Source organism: Filicampus tigris, chromosome 9, assembly GCF_054856515.1.
Source record: "Filicampus tigris isolate MCC_2025a chromosome 9, RoL_Ftig_1.0, whole genome shotgun sequence".
NCBI lineage: Eukaryota > Metazoa > Chordata > Actinopteri > Syngnathiformes > Syngnathidae > Filicampus > Filicampus tigris.
Genome location: NC_141225.1, coordinates 1,474,964 through 1,495,081, shown reverse-complemented (window position 1 = coordinate 1,495,081; position 20,118 = coordinate 1,474,964). Strand labels below are relative to the sequence as shown.

General features: G+C 40.4%; 1 protein-coding gene across 8 annotated transcripts in view; it reads left to right on the top strand.

The window, feature by feature from the left end:
* The window catches only part of setd5 (SET domain containing 5), a 110,174-nt gene extending 90,559 nt beyond the window's left edge, over positions 1-19,615 (top strand). For 6 of the 8 annotated variants that reach the window (XM_086040300.1, XM_086040302.1, XM_086040301.1 and 3 more), the window contains 5 exons: positions 226-318; positions 13,381-13,652; positions 13,738-13,859; positions 16,927-17,018; positions 17,175-19,615. In XM_086040300.1, the coding sequence (XP_085896426.1) occupies positions 226-318; positions 13,381-13,652; positions 13,738-13,859; positions 16,927-17,018; positions 17,175-17,711 (1,116 nt within the window). In that variant the 3' untranslated portion in view covers positions 17,712-19,615. The remainder of the gene's footprint in view (positions 1-225; positions 319-13,380; positions 13,653-13,737; positions 13,860-16,926; positions 17,019-17,174) is intronic. The other 2 variants (XM_086040307.1, XM_086040303.1) reach the window with 2 other exon arrangements.
* The last annotated feature ends 503 nt before the right edge of the window (positions 19,616-20,118 follow it).

Below are 20,118 nucleotides of genomic sequence, written 5' to 3'. Positions count from 1 at the left end.
TTTTGCTTCAGTTTTTAAGGCAAATGGGGTTTTGTAAGGTGTTTGAACCAACAAGCAATAGGCTTTTAAAAAAAGATATGTGCATATATTTAACTATTAAAGGCACTGTAGCTTTTACCCTTCTTCCCCCTCCCCCTACCTCTCTACTCCTCCAATATCTCCTTACCCTTTGCTGCTCTTTGATACTTTTTGCCAAGTCTTTCTTCCACTTTTCTTCCAAGGCAGAGGGCCAACCAGCATACCATTAGTCTGCTGACAGGGAAGCCAGATTACCAGGCTATAGCTGTAAGAAGTGAATACAAGACAGTACAAAATATGGTGAATATTCTCACTACAACGTCATCTCTAGAATTGTGCATGAATTTATTTTTTTTTGGTCCATCTGCATAAAGCACCCACCCATGTCCAAACAACATGACCTTTGTCAAAAGTTCTGACTCTAAAGCCGTTTATTTTACTTCAACCAGAAGATGGCTTAATCATTTTCCGAGCTCTGGGAGCACTATTTTTCCACTGATGAGATTTGATCAGGTCACACGTCAGATTAGGACATTTCCTTCTCAGCAGTCTGTCGGATCCAGTCATCTTCAAATTTTAAGCGATTATTGTCCAATGACAGAACTAGTATTACAGAAGAGGTCCAGGAGCTTTGGTCAAAGTAGTTTACCACCCCACCATTTACGATGTTAACTAAATGTCCAAACTTGGAGTCATCACTTCTATTTTGTGTGACACAAAGAGCACTCACATATATATCTGGCACAATATATAGTGGAATCAAAGATAAAATAATTACATTGTGGCTGTATCAATTTGCTGTATTTTGCCCAAACACCCAATGTAGCTTCAGTCAAATTGTAATACAGGGAGCCACGCAAAAGGCAGTGTCAGCATTTCAGGAAGCAACAGACCCAAAGCCAAAACTGGGTTCCCACTGATCCTTCAACAGTCTTAAAAGGCTTTAAAACCATGAATCTAAATACTAAGCCTTAATTGTCATTGAAATGTCTTAAATCAATCTTTACAAAAGTCTTGGAAAATGTCAATACATAAGTAGGATTCTTCTGATTGTAAATAGTCTCAATTCTTAAAAAATAATTTCCTGAATGACTTTGGTGGTAACATCACGCAATTACAACAGCAGAACCAACAAAAATGTGAAGTGGTTTTAGCTGGAACTCTTAGGCTAGGTTCACACTGCAGGCAAATGCGACCCAAATCTGATTTTTTTGCCCATATACAACCTGTATCTGATTTTTTTATTTTTTATGACAGTCTGAACGGCTCAATTCCGATTAGTTCAAATTTGACCTGGGTCGCTTTCATATGTCCTAGATCGGATACATATCCGATCTTTTCCAATGCGTTCACGGTCTGAACAGAGGTCGCATATCCGATATTGACGTCATCCGCAGCCCAAAATGCCCTCCGCGCAGGCACAAGAAATGTGCTGGCAGCAGGGGATCGAATTTGCAAAGTTGTTTTGAATAACACTATTGACGTAGTAATCGTTAGTGATGTCTCCATGAAATGAGATATTAAAGTGTTGCATTGTGATTTTCCCCAAATACTGTATTTATTTTTATCTCCTATGTAATCGCTTGACTGTATAAATGCCCCGGCATGCTGGACCACATTTCCTTCCGCAAACACAACGTTTATTTTGACTTCCCCTTTAACTCATTCACTGCCAGACATTTTCAGACCCTCTTTTACCCTAACGTTTGAAAAAAATGTAATTTTACTATAATTAATTTTTTTCAAATAAATTCCTGGGATTGAATGGCTGGACTGTGAAAAGACAAATAAATACGAATGCGTTAAGGGCAGATGCGCATCACATATGTACTTATGCAACTTTGGACCACATAGGACATTGGGAACATTTTGAAATTGGTCTTGAATTCAATTTCAAATGGAATTAAAAGGTATTGACTTTAATTTAAGAAAGCCTGCAAAATGCCTTATTTGTTGTACCTGTTACAACTTCGAACCGAGTTTGCTCACTGTGGATGACAAACTCATCGATGGGAGCATTCTTGCTATAGATTTGAGTTTTCCCCTTTGCAAGTGGTTAGGGTTTTCAGAGTTCAAGGTCAAGGATGAAATAAATGCATGTTCATATTCGTGCCCGAACTAGGTTTTTGCTGGCCAGTTAGCATTATTCAACTCCCTTTACCAGCAAGCATTCTTTAGCCAGCTGAATACATTTGCTGAATACGTTTGTTCAGATATTCTGCTTTCACACAGCTGCTAACCTGCTCTATTAGCAATGTATCTCCTCACTGTGACGCCATGTGACTAATCGTATGTGCGTCTTCTGTTCATCTGGACAACAGCCATGGAATTTAGTGTATTAAAATGAAAAGTGTGATGGTTTACATCACTTGACTTAAGCGTATTAACAAAAAACAGTAGTACAGTACAGTAAACAGTAGGGGTGTAACGGTATAACGTTTCTGTATGGCATCTTTGGTTCGGTCCACTTGTACCGCTTCGGATCAGTTTTTATTATTAGCACGGGCTTACGTTGCACGCGTAGCAGAGTGGGGGCACAGAAGAGGAGCCAGTACGCCAGAAGCCGTGATAAATCATAAATGCATGGATAAATGGCATTATTACGGCATTCACAAACAAGCCACAGCCTGAAGGTCCACCCGTGCATGGCGGTCTCCTGTTTGGGAATATGTTGGCTTTCCAATTAAAATCGCCGATGGGGAAAAGCACGTGGATAAGTCCCAAAGTTGTGTGCTGACATTGCAACATGGTGATCGGCGGCTATGTTGCAGGTAGCAGGTCTTGACATAATTAAACGCAATTAAAACGGCATCATCCGACTGTGAATGTTTCTTCCACAAGGAAGAAAGCAGTCTTTTTAGCCAAAAATTTCAATAGAGATTTATGCTGTTGAACATTGAAAGATTTCAATCTCTAAAAAATGTATATAATTGTATAAAGACTTTTTAAAGTTACTGTATTTTTTCATTGTAAAAAGAGATTTAATATAGTTAGCAATAATTGGAACTTGTGTTTTTTTTTTTCATCACAGAAAGTGTATACATGTAATACCAACTTGTCTTTACACATGTATATACACACCAACATACATCTACATATAAAGTATGAAGAAACACTCATTTTAGCCTGTACATAGTACAGAGGAAAAATACTTTAAGTAAGTGGCAGTGCTGCAGTGAAATATAAGGAACAGCATTTGATAATACTAAAACTAAACTAACAGTAGTGTGGAATGATGGGTATTCCACGATATAATCTCATATGCACGATTGCACTAATGTCCGCCAGTTTGTAGAGACTACACAATGTTCTTGTTAAAGACTCTGACAGCAGCAGGCAAGAAGGAGCGGCGGAATCTCTTCTTTGCACAGCAAGCATGTAACAGTCTGTCACTGAAGGAGCTGTGGAGTGCTGTTGGGGTGCCCTGAAGGGGGTGGGCCGGGTTGTCCAGCATTGATGACAGCTTGGCCATCATCCTCCTGTTCCCCACTGAATCCACAGAGTCCAGGGAGCAGCCCAGGACAGAGCCCTACTGGCCCTCCTGACCAGTTTGACCAGCCGCTTCTTGTCCCGGCCTGAGACGCCACTTGCCCAGGTGACCACTCCCTGGAAAATGACCGATGCAACCACAGAGTCATAAAAGTTCCTGAGGAGTGTCCCCTGAACCCCAAAAGACCTCAGTCTCCTGAGTAGGAAGAGTCTGCTCTGACCCTTCCTATAGACAGTGTCTGTGTTGTTGCTCCAGTCCAGTTTATTGTTCAGATGAACACCCAGGTACTTGTAAGTTGAGAACCTCTCAACATCTCTTCCCCGGATATTCACTGGTGCAGGTGCAAAGTGATGGCGCCTACAGAAATCCACCACCATCTCTCCATCAAAACCCTGAGTAAGTTCTCTGTACTCCCGATCATCTCCGCCTGTGATGAGGCCGACAATCGCAGAGTCTTCAGAGGACTTCTGCAGGTGACAGGTAGGGGTGCTGTAGTTGAAGTCCGAGGTGTAGAGGGTGAACAGGAAGGGAGCCAAGACAGTTCCCTGCGGGGCCCCCGTGCTGCAGAGGAGCACGTCAGACACACAGTCCTGTGTCCTCACATACTGTGGCCGGTTTGTGAGGTAGTCCTGGATCCATGTGGTGAGGTGGTGGGCCACTCGCTGCCGCTCCAGCTTGTCTCCCAATAGGGTGGGCTGGATGGTGTTGCAAGCACTGGAGAAATAAAAGAACATTATCCTCACAGTGCTCCCCACCTTCTCCAGGTGGGACAGTGAAGTGTGGAGGGGGTAGATGATGGCATCCTGCACACTGATGCCAGGCTGGTATGCTAACTGGAGTGGGTCCATTGAGGAGCTCACCAGAGGGCGCAGGTGGACGAGGACCAGTCTCTCCAGGGTCTTCATCAGGTGAGACGTCAGCGCCACTGGTCTGAAGCTGTTGAGCTCCTTCGGGTGGGGGGTCTTTGGCACCAGGACCAGGCAGGATGTTTTCCACAACTGGGGGACTCTGCCCAGCTTCAGGCTCAGGTTGAACATGTGCTGGACAATTCCACACAGCTGGTCTGCGCAGGATTTGAGGAGCTGGGGGCTGATGCCATCTGGACTCGCTGCCTTCCTCGGCTTCATCTTCTTCAGCTGGTTCTTCACCTGAGATGTTGTGAAGGCCAAGGCTGGGCTGGAGGGAGTGGTGGCTGTCTGGTGTAGCTGGGAGCTGGAGACTGTGGAGAAAAGAGGGGAGGTGGTGACACACCCAGCAGGAGGAGTAGCTGGAGGCTGCAGCAGGAGAGACTGAGTTGGGGCAGGCATCTGATCGAACCTATTGAAAAAGAGATTCAGCTCATTTGCCCATTGCAGGTCCCCCCCAGTCCGGGTCTTGGGTTGTCCGTGGCCTGAGATAGTCTTAAGGCCCCTCCAGACTCACCTGACATTATTCTGCAGCAGCTGCTCCTCTATCCTCTTCCTGTAGGACCTTTTCCCCTCTCTGATCCTCCTCCTCAGCTGGCGTTGCACAATCTTCCGCTCCTCTTTGTTGCCTGACGCAAAAGCCCTCTTCTTCTCCTTCAGGAGAGCTTTTATGTCTGGTGTGATCCAGGCTTTGTTTTGTTGGAGAAACACCTTACTGTCTCGGTGGGTATGGTGTTCTCCATGCAGAAATCTATATAGTCTGTAACAGTGTCCGTTAGACTATTAATGTCTTCCCCGTGAGTATCGCTGAATACTTCCCACAGAGTTGTGCTGAAGCAGTCCTTTAAGGCCTCCTCGGCCTCACCAGACCATCTCTGAACCGTGCGGGTCACAGCTGGCTGCCTGCGGACCAGAGGTTTGTACACAGGCTGGAGAGTCACCAGGTTGTGATCAGCTTTGCCCAGCGGCGGGAGGGGCAGTGATGTGTATGCCTCCTTGGTATTAGCATAGAAAAGGTCCAGTGTTTTATTGTCTCTAGTATGGCAGGTGACATACTGTGTGAATGAAGGCAGAGAGGAGGAAGGGGAGGCATGATTGAATAATTGGATGAATTCGTCCAATTCACTTCCCCCCCCCCCCCTTCTTGGCTAGTAGTTATGTATGGAGGAGAAGGACGGGGCCCAAAGGGAGGTTTGATGAAAGAAACTTAGTTACATGGGTACATTTGCATTGTCCTTAAAAAGTGTGGATTTGTCAGTGCCAACCTATCCCCAAGGACAACATGAGCAGCCTAAGGGGCTATTCTTCTAAATAGCTCACCAGTGACAGGTACACTGTGACTTGTGAAGAAGTAAAACACAAGAAGGCTAACATATGTTTGTTTATTAATTAATTAATTAATTTATTTAAACTTAGCATGCTCCACATTTCTTAATATACAAAATGTTAAAAATATTTAAAAAATTTATTCACCAGAATATATACGGTATATAAAAAAGGGCATTTTAAAGCTGTAATTTTAACAGTGGTAGGCACATCAGCCAGCATTCAGTCATTATTTCGGGAAGACGCAGTCGTCTGCGATAGCCAATCGGCGTAGAGAATGTACTTACCAGTACTGCGTCACACGCAGGCGCCGCACAAGCAAACCTGCAACCAAATAATAAAACAGTGCTGTATATGGGTTCACAGACCACGTTCGAAATGACCTATGTTGTTTTTATTTCACCCATCACCATGCTGTCTGTGTGTGTGTGTGGGGGGGGGGGGGGGTCTGTCTGTCTGTCTGTTTGGTGTTTTTATTATTATTATTATTATTTTGGCTGGATGTCTGCTTATGTGGCACCTGCGTGTGACGTAGTAGGTACATTCTGGACGACGATTACCTGTTGCGGACGAGAGATGGACTGGGCCCATGTGGGCCGTCCTGAAACAATGACGAAATTCTGACCGATGAATTGACGTGCCCACTACTGAATTTTAATACCATGATACTGCTACATTTTTGCTCAGAATATAATTTCGGCCCGTGCCTGTCGTCAAGCACATCAAGTAAAGTCTGATTCAACCACAGTTTCGGAATGTTCGATACTAGGGGTGTAACGGTACACGTGGGTGAATTAATGTTTCGGTATGGCATGTTCGGTTCAGTCCACCTTACGTACCGTTTCCGATCAGTTTTTATTCTTAGCGCGAGCTTACGCACGTGATAAATCATAAATGCATGGATAAATGGCATTATAGTGGCATACGCAAACAAGCCAGAGCTCGAAGGTCCCCCTGTACACTGTGGTCTCCTGTTTGGGAACATTTTGGCTTTCCTGTTAAAATCGCAGATGGGGAACTATGTGTAGAAGTCCCAAAGTTGTGTGCCGACATTGCTACATAAGATCGGCGGCTATGCTGCAGGTAGCATGTCTAACATAATAACACTTAAAACGACATCATCCGACTGAATGTTTCTTAGACGATGAAGCAAGCAGTCTTTTTAGCCAAAACCAAAGTGCAACAGCTCTCTTCATCATTTTCTGCTGCTCCTCTCACTAGCCGTACGATGCATTCATGAACCTCGGAAACATCAGAACTCAGCAACACACAAATCCGACCACAACACAGATAACCCAATTCGTTACAATATGTGTTGCACATTCAAAGATTTCAATGATTTAAAAGTGTATACAATTTCATAAAGACTTTAAAGTTACTGTATTTCATTAAAAGGTTTTATATACACTGTAGTTAGCAATAATCGTATACAAAAGTGTATTCAATTTCATAAAGACTTTAAAGTTACTGTTTTCATTAAAAAGTTTTATATAAACTGTAGTTAGCAATAATTGTAACTTATTGTATTTATTTTTATCACAAAAAGTGTATATATGTACTGTAATGACAACTTTAACTTTAATACTTAGATGTGTCATAGGCTGTTGCTGCTGAGTGTTTAAAGATTTCAGTGGCTTAATAATTTACAAAATTAAGAGATCTTTATAATACAGTTTCAACTGTTAACTGACACTATGAAGTTGAAAAATAGGGCTGGGCGATACAACAGAAAATTTTATCACAGTGTGTGTGTGTGTGTATATATATATATATATATATATATATATATATATATATATATATATATATATATATATATATATATATATATATATATATACATAAAAATGCTGTCAATCGATTAAAATATTTAATCGTAATCAATCACATTTTTTCATAGTTAATCGCGCATTTTATTTATTGTAACAAAATCTCTTGATTTTTCTGTCCCATTATTTTCTTGAATTTTAATACCCTTAACATGAATAAGAGGATTGATTTTCTTATGCAAATAAATCACATTTTTTCATAGTTAATTAATCGCGCATTTTATTTATTGTAACAAAATCTCTTGATTTTTCTGTCCCATTATTTTCTTGAATTTTAATACCCTTAACATGAATAAGAGGATTGATTTTCTTTTGCAAATACTTTATTAAAGGGAAGTCAACCCAAACATATTATTTTTCAAGAATATGCTCTATGCAAGCCCATTAGTTGAAACAAGGCATTCTTGATAAATATTGCGTTTGTGGAATAAGAGTTAATCCACCTGTTTTTAGCCATCACCGGGGGCGGCCATTTTGTCACTTTTGTCGACTGAAAATGACATCACAGTTGCTCAAGGATTCATGCATCTACGCACGCACACTCACAATCATTAGGGCCAGAGCAGCGACCGGTCCCTATTGTTTCTTTAGAAATTATTATTTTTCTATTTTTTCCGCGTTCGATCGCATTTTTGACCCCCTAAACACGCACGAAAACACACCAAACTTTACTGTCTGATCGGGCCTGGCGTAAAATTTGATATTTTAAAGTCGCCATAAACGACGCAAAAGAAATGACTCTGTTGCGCCACCTAGAGTAGGAAAACAAAATAGAATTCCAGCCTGTTTGACCTAGGCCTACGAAAATTGGCAGACACGTGTAGCACCCCGAAACATACAAAAAAGTCCATTACAGCCATAGTTTTAAGTGTACAGAAAGTGAGCTATGAATTTTTGCACGTTTACAGGGTGCATAATTTTGCACCCATGTTCCGGAGGATTATTTCAATTGACTTCAAACTTCGGATATATCATCTTAAGACCTGGAAAAATATTTTGAGTTTTCGATAAACTATATGATGGGGTAGGGGCATCAAATTTGGCCTAAATTTTTTCCTTCGCCATACAGGAGAAAAACCTTAATAACTCCCCTGCCCATGCTCAAAAAAATCCCAAACTTCACCTGTACATAATAGTCGCAACCTGAAGACATCTATACAATGATATTCCATTATACATATCGCGCCACCTAGTGGCGACAAAAATTGTCATTTTTTTACATTTCTATTTACTGCACGGAGCCTGTTGAACGAATCCGACTGAAAGTTTGTCAGAAAGGCCACAAGACATTGATCTTGCTCTACGCCGAATATTGTGACTTTTCGGTGAAGGGCGTGGCCTTGGCGGTGCCGCAAAATTTGATTATTCAACGTGACAATAAATACAGTTTTAACTTGACTCAGATCATCCAAACTTCTCAAAATTTTTCATATCTGATGATAGCCAAGGGCTGAAGACATCTACAAACTTATTTTTCATTGTAGTGGTAGTGCCACCTAGTGGTTGAAGGAAATAGTTTTTTTTTCTTTGATGTTTTTATCCTCGCAGGTTAACCAGGTCCACCTCATCTTTGCTCAGTTTACGACTTACTAATATTAAAATACGAAATTTGTGATTTTTCGCGATAAGCTGTTGCCCCTGGCAACACGCAGTTCGCCCAAAAAACAATGCTCATTTTGAGGGTCTGAACATGCTCGAAGTCTCACGAAACTTTGCACATGCATCAGGCCTGGCGAAATCATCAAAATGTTTTCATTTTTTTTGTGCAATTTGTAAAACAATGGCTCACTAGCGGCCCCTAGAGACTTTTAAAAATTCAGCCCCGGTTGTAATTTTTACCTAGATTGGCGAAAATTTGGTTGTGTATGTAACACCTCAAGTCCTACAAAAAAGTCTCTTGGAGCTATATGCTGAACCAAACAGGAAGTCGGCCATTTTGAATTACGTTTAAGGTATGAATTTGCTCTGATTACAATAGCTGCTGGAACATGACCCACATGATAATTTCTTCTAAAAAACCTCTGACATTTGATAAAAGTCGAATCCTGAAGAAATCTCCGAATTTATTTTTCATCGTAGTGGTAGCGCCACATACTGGTGTAAGGAAGTACATGTTTTATTCTTTGATCTCTTTCTCCTCGCCAGTTAACCTAGTCGACCTCAGAATTGCTCGGAAGACTGTGTAGACCTTCCTGATGTTAAAATACGATATTTGTGATTTTTCGTTAAAAGCTGTCGCCATGGCTACGGACAGTTCGCAAATAAAACTACGCCGATTTTGACGGTCTAAACATGCATGAAATCTCACGAAACTTTGCATACACATCAGGCCTGGTGAAATCATCTTTTGTTTTGTTTTACGTCGCAAATGTTTAAAAAATGGCTCTTTCGCGCCCCCTAGAATTTTTTTAAAAATCAGCCTCGGTTGTACGTTTCACCTATATCTACGAAAATGTGGTGGTATATCTATCAGGTCAAGACCTACAAAAAAGTCTCTTGGAGCCAAATGCTAAACCTAACAGGAAGTTCACCATTTTGAATTTACTTTACAATTCGGCATCACATTGACTTTAAAAGCAGCTGTAATGTGATCCACATGATGATATCTTGTCAAAATTTCACATTTTTGATGAAAGTCTATACTTGAAGACATCTACGAACTAACTTCATCGTAGTGGAGCGCCACCGACTTGCTAAATGAAGTACATGTTTTATTCTTTCATGTTTTTCTCCTAGCAGGTTAGCCAGATCTCCCTCATATTTGCTCGGAAGAGTGTTTAGGCCTTCATGATGTTAAAACACGAAGTTTGAGCTTTTTCCCAAAAAGGTGTTGCCATGGTAACGCAGTTTGCCAATAACACAATGCTGATTTTGAGAATGTAAACATGCACGAAAACTCATGAAACTTTGCACACAGAAGGCCTGGTAAATTAATCACTAATTTATTATTCAATTGTGCAATCTTTCAAAGATTGCTACCGCCCCCCTAGAAAATGCTTAAAAAGTGGCCCCGGTTGCACGCTTCACCAACATGTACGAAAATTTGTGAGTATATAAAACAGAAACAGATCTACAAAAAAGCCTCTTGGCGCCATATAATAAACCTAAGAGGAAGTCCGCCATGTTGAATTTACTTTAGAGTTTGGACGCACCTTGACTACAAAAGCTGCTGTAACTTTATCCACGTGATAATTTCGATAATTCAATTCCGATGTGCGAGCATCCCGACGTGCCGGTACCCCAACGTTGCCAGAGGGCCCTTTATAGCTGCTTGCAGTTCTAGTTATTATTATTATTTGTTATTTTTCGGACCAAATGATCGCATTTTTGAACCCCTAAACATGCACGAAAACTCACCAAACTTTGCAGTCTCATCGAGCCTGGCGAAAAATGTGATATTTTAAAGTCGCCGTAAACGATGCACACGAAATGGCTCTATAGCGCCACCTAGAGTAGGAAAACAAAATAGAATTCCAGCCCGTTTGACCTAGGCCTACGAAAATTGGCAGGCACGCCAAGATGTGCCATAGTCTTATATGTAGAGGAAGTGAGCTATGAATTTTTGAATGTCCAATTTTGGACATTTACAGGGTGCATACTTTTGCACCAATGTCCCAAAGAATTCATCTGATTGACTTCAAACTTCGGATTTATCATCTTAAGACCTGGGGCAACAACTGGGAACATTTTTTTGAGTTTTTGATAAACAATATGTCGGGGGCGGGGCATCAAATTTGGCGTAATTTTTTTCCTTCGCCATACAGGAGAAAAACCTTAATAACTCCCCTGCCCATGCTCAAAAAAATCCCAAACTTCAACTGTACGTAAAGAGTCGCGACCTGAAGACATCTATACAATGATATTCCATTATACATATCGCGCCACCTAGTGGCCACAAAAACGTCCTTTTTTTACATTTCTATTTACTGCACGGAGCCCGTTGAACGAATCTGACTGAAAATTTGTCAGAAAGGCCTCAAGACCTTGATCTTGCTCTACGCCGAATATTGTGACTTTGTCTTGACGTAAATGCTTAGTGACATCATTGTATACGCACTTTAAAATGGCAGCGTCTTACCGGAGCTTGTCTGCGACGCGAGAACTTTTAAAAGTACTCCTTACTTGTTTTTATCAAGATAATGCTTTCATAAAAGTGTTAAAACAAAAGCGAATATAGTACTATGCTAAATTGATGAATGAACTCCATTTTGATAGATCTCGTGATGTTTACATCTCCGCGTGTCACACGGCTGATCTGATTAACAGGGTAGCGCAAGTAAATCGCCGATCGGAATAGACCACGTCACATGTAGAACAGGTGACCAGAGAGCAAAAATGTAAACCCAGCTATTGTTTAAGTGAAAATATTCCATATCCTCTGATTTCAGCCTTTCAGCAGTAATTATTCCCTGATTGCTGGAGCCCTTCAGGAAAGCAGACTGATTATCTTCTGTGTTTAAACTAAGTAGACACATGTATCTGCTTTTGCTTGGGAAAACAATTACCAAACCACTAATTGAATCGCTTTCAGAAATGTTGGTGAGTACATCCAGCCTTCGAGTGATATTGTTCAATTGTTGTTGTTTTTATCACTAAACAATACCAGATAAAAAACAATAATTGGTTAGTAATCAGTAATCGGGATTTTTTTTTTCTGCCATTTAGTTTCTGATTGTAAAACAGCCACAAGAGAGCACCTTGGTATTGGTGACTGGTATCGTCCGCCATCGCGGTCGATACATTGAAATAAGGCCGATATCGATACCTGTGTTGGTACTTACCCATCCCTAACCTCAATGATTGTTAATGTTTGGCAGTAATTACTGCCCTGCATTACATTTCTCAATCTTTTCTGCACCTCACATGATGAGGAAACTTCTCGTCAAAATGTGGAGGTTATTGAGGTCCTCTTTGTCACTAACTGCGTGGTCATCATTTCTCTGCCATGTACGCCCTCGTTCCGTTTTGTGTCATAACAACATTCCGATGATCACTGCTCTCATTTTCATGAAGAGTTGTTTTATTTATTTGTGTGCTTGAACCTTAACGTGGATGTTGTCTTTTTGTTGTAGTTGCATTGTGGTGTGACGCCTTGAAATTGCCTGCTTTTTCATCAAACATTCATGACAGTATATTCAGACACCTGAGTGATTTACAGTTATGTTAAAAGGGGAAGTCAATGCAGACATTTTTTTTCAAGAATATGTTCTATGCAAGCCCACTGATGAAACAGGGCATTCTGATAAATATTGCTTTTGTGGAATAAGTGTTAACGCACTCGTTTTTAGCCATCTCTGGGGGTGGCCATTTTGTCGACTGAAAATGACATCACAACTGCTCACAACGACCAATCACGGCTCAGATTCAGAAAACAGGTCAGCCGTGATTGGTCATTGTGAGCAGTTGTGATGTCATTTTCAGTCGACAGAAAACAAAATGGCCGCCCCCAGAGATGGTTGAAAATTAGTTTATTTATTTATAATTTAATTTATATTCCACAAACGCAAAATTAATCAGAATGCCGTGTTTCAACTAGTGGGACTTCTGGGAACATATTCTTGAAAAAAATATTTGGGTTGACTTCCGCTTTAAGAAGAGTTTTCTGCAATGATGACATTATGAAATCAAAACTTGATTGTGCTGTCTTGTACTGAATATGAATAGTTCAAGATCCAGGTGAATTTCATTTAAAGAGGTGCATGTTGTCCTAGCGTCCTCAATCATTGTGCTATGGGCAATTTGAATGAGACAGCACTTTTTGTTGAAGTGCGCTTGTCCTCAGAAGATATCACATAGCATTTGTCCCTCTCAGGTGTCATTGCTGGAGTACCGTAAGAGGAAGCAAGTTAGCAGCCGTGATCCCGAGCCATCCAGCTGCAGTTCGTCCCTGGGTAGCACCCCTACTCGACCTGGCTCTCACCACAACCAGGAGACCCACTACTTGATGCATCCCCTTGCTTCCCCACACAACTGCACGTCTTCATCAGGACACAGCGCTTCCATCCCTCAGATAGAGGCTGTCAGTCCTCCAGACCACCAGGGCTCATCTGTTCAGGCCAAAAATCCAGATAGGAGCACCCAGTGGTGAGAGTAACCTATTAGAATTAATGACATTCAATTGTAATAAAACTTGGGATCAAGATTAACTTGGCTCTTTCCACTACATTAGGATGGTCCCCACCAGTGTTGAACGTCTACGGGAAGGTCAAGGAGCACTGGAACGAGTGCTGAGAAGCATGAAGATGGACCGAATGCTCAAGAGGAGCAATAGTTTGACAGAAAAAGAAACTGGTAAGAAGAGATGAAAGTCGAAAATGGTATGTATGTGTGTTAAACATTTTAAAACACTTGTCATTGCCCAGAAAAAGAACTTAACTCACACTTTGGTATGATGAAAAAAGAAATGGATATGAAGCATTTTCTGCCTGTATGACATACAGTTGACAGTTTTATGCTGACATCTTTCTGAAAATACTAGTGGTGCAATTATCTGTGAATTACTCACAATGTTTTTTGAGTAACATGAATAAATTTGATTTCAATACATAATTGAATGAATTATTATTATTTTTTTTTTTTAAACGTGTGAAAAATACTTTAGAAAAAAGAAATAAACAGACAAAATTTAAACATAAATACAGTATAAAACAAAATTATATTGTAGAGATAGACCAATATGCTTTTTTCAGGTCCGATACCGATTATTAGTCGTCAAGAAGGCAAATAGCCGATATTTGTAGCCGATATTCATTTTCAGTGAAAAGGAAAATATTGGCATCAAAATCTAAAGAAAAATTTACTCTTGACTTTGTTGTAACATCTTAAAGCATGTTTATTGAACTATGTTTCAGGTTTGTATAATGGTGATTTTTTTTAAAAATAGGTCCAACAGTCCATTATCCGAACCGATTTGATTAAAATGGTAAACGGGGTGCACTATCTGCATCATACTGTCGGCTTGCTGCTCAAACAGATTTACACTCACATACATTTGACATTTCACATAGCTGACAGTTATTTGCCAATCTATTGAACTGTTAAGTGAGAGCCTCCTGCCGCTTTAAAGTGGAAGTCAACCCAAACATTTTTTTCAAGAATATTTTCCCAGCAGGCCTACTAGTTGAAACACGGCATTCTCTGATTAATTTTGCATTTGTGGAATATGACTGAAGCAGCAAAATGCAGCGGCCATTTTGTCTTCTGTCGACTGAAAATTACATCACAACTGCTCACAACAACCAATCACGGTTGACCTGTTTTCTGAATCTGAGCCGTGATTGTTCATTGTGAGCAGTTCTGATGTCATTTACAGCGATCAGAAGACAAAATGGCCGCCCCCAGAGATGGCTAAAAACAAGTGGATTAACACTTATTCCACAAACGCAATATTTATCAGAATGCCCTGTTTCAACTAGTGGGCTTGCACAGAACATATTCATGAAAAAAAAAAAAAGTTTGCGTTGACTTCTACTTTAACTTTTAAAAGTTTTACTTAGTTTTGCTTACCTTAACCAGAATCCCGTGTCACATTGTTGCCAAAGGTCCAATCCAGGCAGAAATGCAGAGGAAACTACGGTGGCTTAGATACACCAAAAATAAAAAAAATCGAAAGTGCCGATTTGAACGTTTTTAACATCGTTTTATTTTTTGGTTGAAAATTGCTTAATCAAGCAGTCCTACTCCTAACCCTACTCTTTCCAAAAGTAAAAGCAGAAATGCAAAACTTAACGCACAAGAACTGTCTCTGTATCCAAAGCTACTTTGTTACCTCTTAGCTCATCAATTAGATGTTGCCCTCTCAGCTTGACAAACTCATGATTGTCTCTTTGGTGCATACCCCCACCTACTGTACATATACGGTCAATGCAGTCTACTCAGTAAGCCGAGTAAGCCTGCCGGCTTGCTGTCATAAACACATGCGAGAGAGGCGGGTCGCGTCTCTGTCCTTCGTCAGCAAAATCGGATTATTGATTATTACACTGCTGAAAATCCACTTCCGTCTGTGCTTAGTCCTTCTTTTTCCTTAAGTTTCCCGTCTATCGTCTAAAGTTAGCAAAAGTGACGGACTGACGGACCGGTCCATCTGTCTGACACCACCCACCTCTGATAATTGGTAAGAAATATTGATACATACACATCCTTATTCCTCCAAACACCAATACTTATAAACTTTCATAAGTTGTATATATAGAATGCTAACACGTTGTATATAATGAAGAGGAAAAAAAACAACTCTACCTATATTATGTGCATATACATTTATGTATTTGTTTTCCTATATAATAATATATTCATGTTGTAGCTACTTTGTCCTCATATTTTGAAAAGATTGTGTGTTGATATTTGTTTTCAAACTAGGTGATATTTGTACATAGTTTCAGCTCCACACTCAAAATGTTCCACAATTTTTTTTGTTGTGGTTCTAGATTTTTAGATCGTAAAATTTGCCATATTTATTAATTCATAACCCCCTTCACTTTCTTGAAGCATTTCCTCTAACTTGTTTGGTAGTAAGTTGTTTCTGGCTGTGTTAAGAAGTTATGCTGTGACTAATTTTGTATAATAACAGGTGAGTCTTAGACATTAAGCTGAATTTTCTTTTTGCTGAAAATGTTTTGGCTTGTGGCTCCTGAAGCTTTTCTTCCAGTTCTAATCTATTATTTTAATCATTGTCATCCATTCAAAACTAAAGTAATGACCGTGTTTTGACATTGTACCACGTAAAGAGTACAGATATTTGTGTTAAAATGTAACAAGTAAAGGCACAAAGTGGTGTGATAATTACTCAGTAAAATTCAAATGAAATGAAAAACTACTCAAGTACAGTAACAAAGTATTTGTACTTCATGATTTAGCATCCCTGCTTTATGATATACATACAGTCTGAGTATGCCTGCTGGGTTACAGTGTGGTTGTCTATCCCCTTGCATTTTGTTTATAAATACTGTTAGTCTTCAGTCCTTCTGTGTATCATGTTAAGCCCCAGTGTTGTTAAGTTCTGCTCTTTGTGACTGTTCTTGTTCTGGGTCTGCTGTTAAAGGGGAAGTCAACCCAAACATTTTTTTTCCAAGAATATATTCTATGCAGGCCCACTAGTTGAAACAAGGCAAACGCAATATTAATAAGAATGCCTTGTTTCAACTAGTGGGTGTGCTTAGAACATATTCTTGAAAAGAAAATTGGGTGGTTGACATTCACAGTCACATTCGATACCTGTTATCAATTCTTATCCATCAGTGTCTTGTTCTGTTGGTAAAACTGGTTTTACCAACCATCTGACGTAGATCTTGTTAATCCAGACATTTTACATGAGAGTTTGAAAAAAATCAGTGTTGTTCTTTTCTTTCAATGCTTTTAGATGCAGATCAGTATGACATGCAGTCAGCGACCATTCCTTCGCCAATGAAGAGTCCGCCGCACAGATACAGTCCATCTATGTATTCACATCAGGTATGTAAAAATTATGTACTCAAACCACCTTTACACCCAATAGCCCCTCAATACTGCATGAATATTTGACCCATTTAAAATGACGTCATAGTGCGCACTGCGTAGCCTATCGAGTGACATTGCTGTCTATTAGTGAATGTTTGTCCTTGTGTCAAGTCATCAGACGGACACCTGCAGACCGATAGTCCTACGTCGCTCCAGCCAGCGCCCGCCTCCCCATTTGGAAGTTGCTATAGCCCCACATCAGGCAAGAGCTACTACTACTACTCCTCCCACACAGGTCCATCTCAGGACCATCCTCTATCCTCCTATCCTGCGCATACCCCAGCAACCTCATCAGACTCCAAACTGACAGGAGACTTGCTACATCTGCAGAGTGGCAACAGTGATGCGGATGGACCCCTCAGTTGCAGCAACCACCTCAAAGTGGGCCGTTTGAACAGGAGCTGCCTTTTGGGGTCTCCTACCATGGGACCGTGGGCCCACGGGCCGACTAACACAGACATGAGCTCCACAGCAGCCAGGGGGAATCAGCAGCAGGTTTCCCAAAACCTCAAGTCGGGCAGCCCTAGCTCAAGACTGCTCTCGGCCTCTGGACCAACAAACTACTCGCAGCGAGGGACGAGCCTCGCGCATTTCCAGCATTCTCCACTACAGGGCCCAGGTGTACGGACACAGTCAGGAAGCTTTTAGAACCTTGGATGTATCAGCTTGTACAAATCTGTACGGCCCACTGGCGATATGGGGCACAGGTACTTTGGCAAGGAGAACTGTACAAACCTAAGAGGATCAAGAACTGATTTACAAATTTACAAACTTTTTTGGTTTTAATCTCCCCACCCAACCCCCCACCCCCACAAAGAAAAAAAAAAAAACATTCTGCACAAAACCAGTTGACTTTTGACGTAATCTTGGAATCAGTAAACAATTTGAATGACACACTGAAAATACTAAATCAGCTAACTTGAAATTGTCCTCAGTGTTTCCTTGTGCTGAATTTAATTTAAGTTTCACAAATTTCTACACACATGTCTGTACAAAATGATTAAAAACATACCTGTCGTCGTACCCTGGTCAGTTGATTACTTGAGAGGCTAGAAACAGAAAGAGTTGTTTTAATTCATTTTAATTTTGTGAAGATGAATCTTATTTGGCAAAAGGCTGCATATCTGCCATAGTACTCAAGTGTTGTTATGGGAAAAGTAGAAGAATGCATTTACACTGACAGGAACGAATTGGATCCGTGCATAGGGTCATTTCACATTACCAGTTTCGGTTTTGATGGCCCAGCAAAACATGAAAACAGAAGCTTTTTTTTCTTCTTCTATGCTTTTCTACCTTTTGTCATGGGTGATTATGAGTTGACTTGGGACTTCATTCTAGACATTTGGTGTTGTACTTGAGCCAGCTTCGTACAGTATTTTTGGTGCTCCAACCTCCCCCAATAAATTTGGAATTCAGCTATTTTCCTCACATCACTTCATACATCCTGTCTTTGTATCTGGTCAAATCCGTTTTTTCAAATGACATTTGTCATATGCTGTGGTGGTGGAATGCAAAAACAGTACTGTATGAGTTAATTATCCACTCTGCAAAGGCGGGGTTTGATTGTTTTTATGCTACAGGATTTCTTTAAATAAAAAACAAACACACATTCCCCAGTTTCTTGGATACACCTGGATATAATATATTTAGGCTTATCTAAAAAAAACGTGGGTAGTGAATTGTGTATATGTGTAGCTATTTTTCTGACCAAACCTTGCATTCTGTGCTGACACCAGGGAGAGTTTGTGACAGTGTTTGGAAGATTGTTAAAAACTAGATTTATTTTTGAAAAATGCTGCTATGTTCTCCTGTGAGAGCTGCTTCCCTTTCTGTAGAATGCTGTATTTTAATACTGTCTCCCAAAAATGGAAGGACTTTAGAAGAGTTGGTTGTCCTGACTACCACAATAGAATCTCAAGGTTCACGATATCCCAACTGCAGCAAGTGTCACCCATACTCCTTTGTCAACAGAGACTCACAGATTGTTATATATAGGCGATAACTACTGCATTTGTGTGGAATACCTCAAAATGGAGGGCCCGCTCAAGTAGCAGAATCCAACTTGCTACAAAAATACACCAATACACAAAAGGGTACTCGGGTTACATGAATGTTTTGACAGACAAAAAAAGTTGTAATCCAAAATGAACCAGCACCTTAAAGTCACACAATTTAAAAGACCCAATAAGACAGTATGTATGAATATAAGTACTTGTATAGAAAGAAATGTTATATAGACTTTTATGGAGAAATATAGTTCACTGAATTTATCGCATGATGTTTGTTTTTAGGGTCTGTGTGACCAATTTTGCCAGTTGGTGGGAAGTTAATCATTGGGTCTGTTCTTGAATTCCCTTCAAAACCAGATGCTGCGTTACTTTTTGTGGTTTTGTAACAATTATTTTTGTTTTGTTTTATTTTTACACGGATCATAGTAGTAACTATTTCAATTGTTCCCCTCTGAAAAGATTTAAGGAACGAGTGATGCTAATGCAAATGTAATGCATTTTGATAATAAAATAATTATGATGGTAATGTATTTTGAAACCTAACCGTTGTCTTGTCTGAGTATCAACAAAATAGTATTAATTACACACAGACGCACTCATGCATGCATGCACATTAGACACCGCACATAGACACGTATAGACTGAAATAATTACCATATTTTTTGGACTACAGTATAAGTCGCACCAGTGAAACATGCATCAAGGAGAAGAAAAAAAACATATTGTCATTGTAGGTTCTGAGTGCGCACTACTTCCTCTCAACTGTTCGGAAACTCAGTGTTGTTCAAATCGGTTATTATACGGGTAAAAAGGCATGCTGGGGCCCAGTGTGCCAGGCATTACAGATTGACAGCGCTCAAGCACGATCTGCTGATTGGTTTATTATTTGGCCGTGTTCGCAAAATAATGGTAAATAGATGGCCACGCTCTGCCTCTCCGAGCGAGTAAGTCCAGGCTGCAGAGGGCAGTTCAAGGCGTGGCTCAACATAAACGTTTGACTCCGCCCACATGAGTTCTCGATATCTAAGTGCCATCCTTTTTCATTT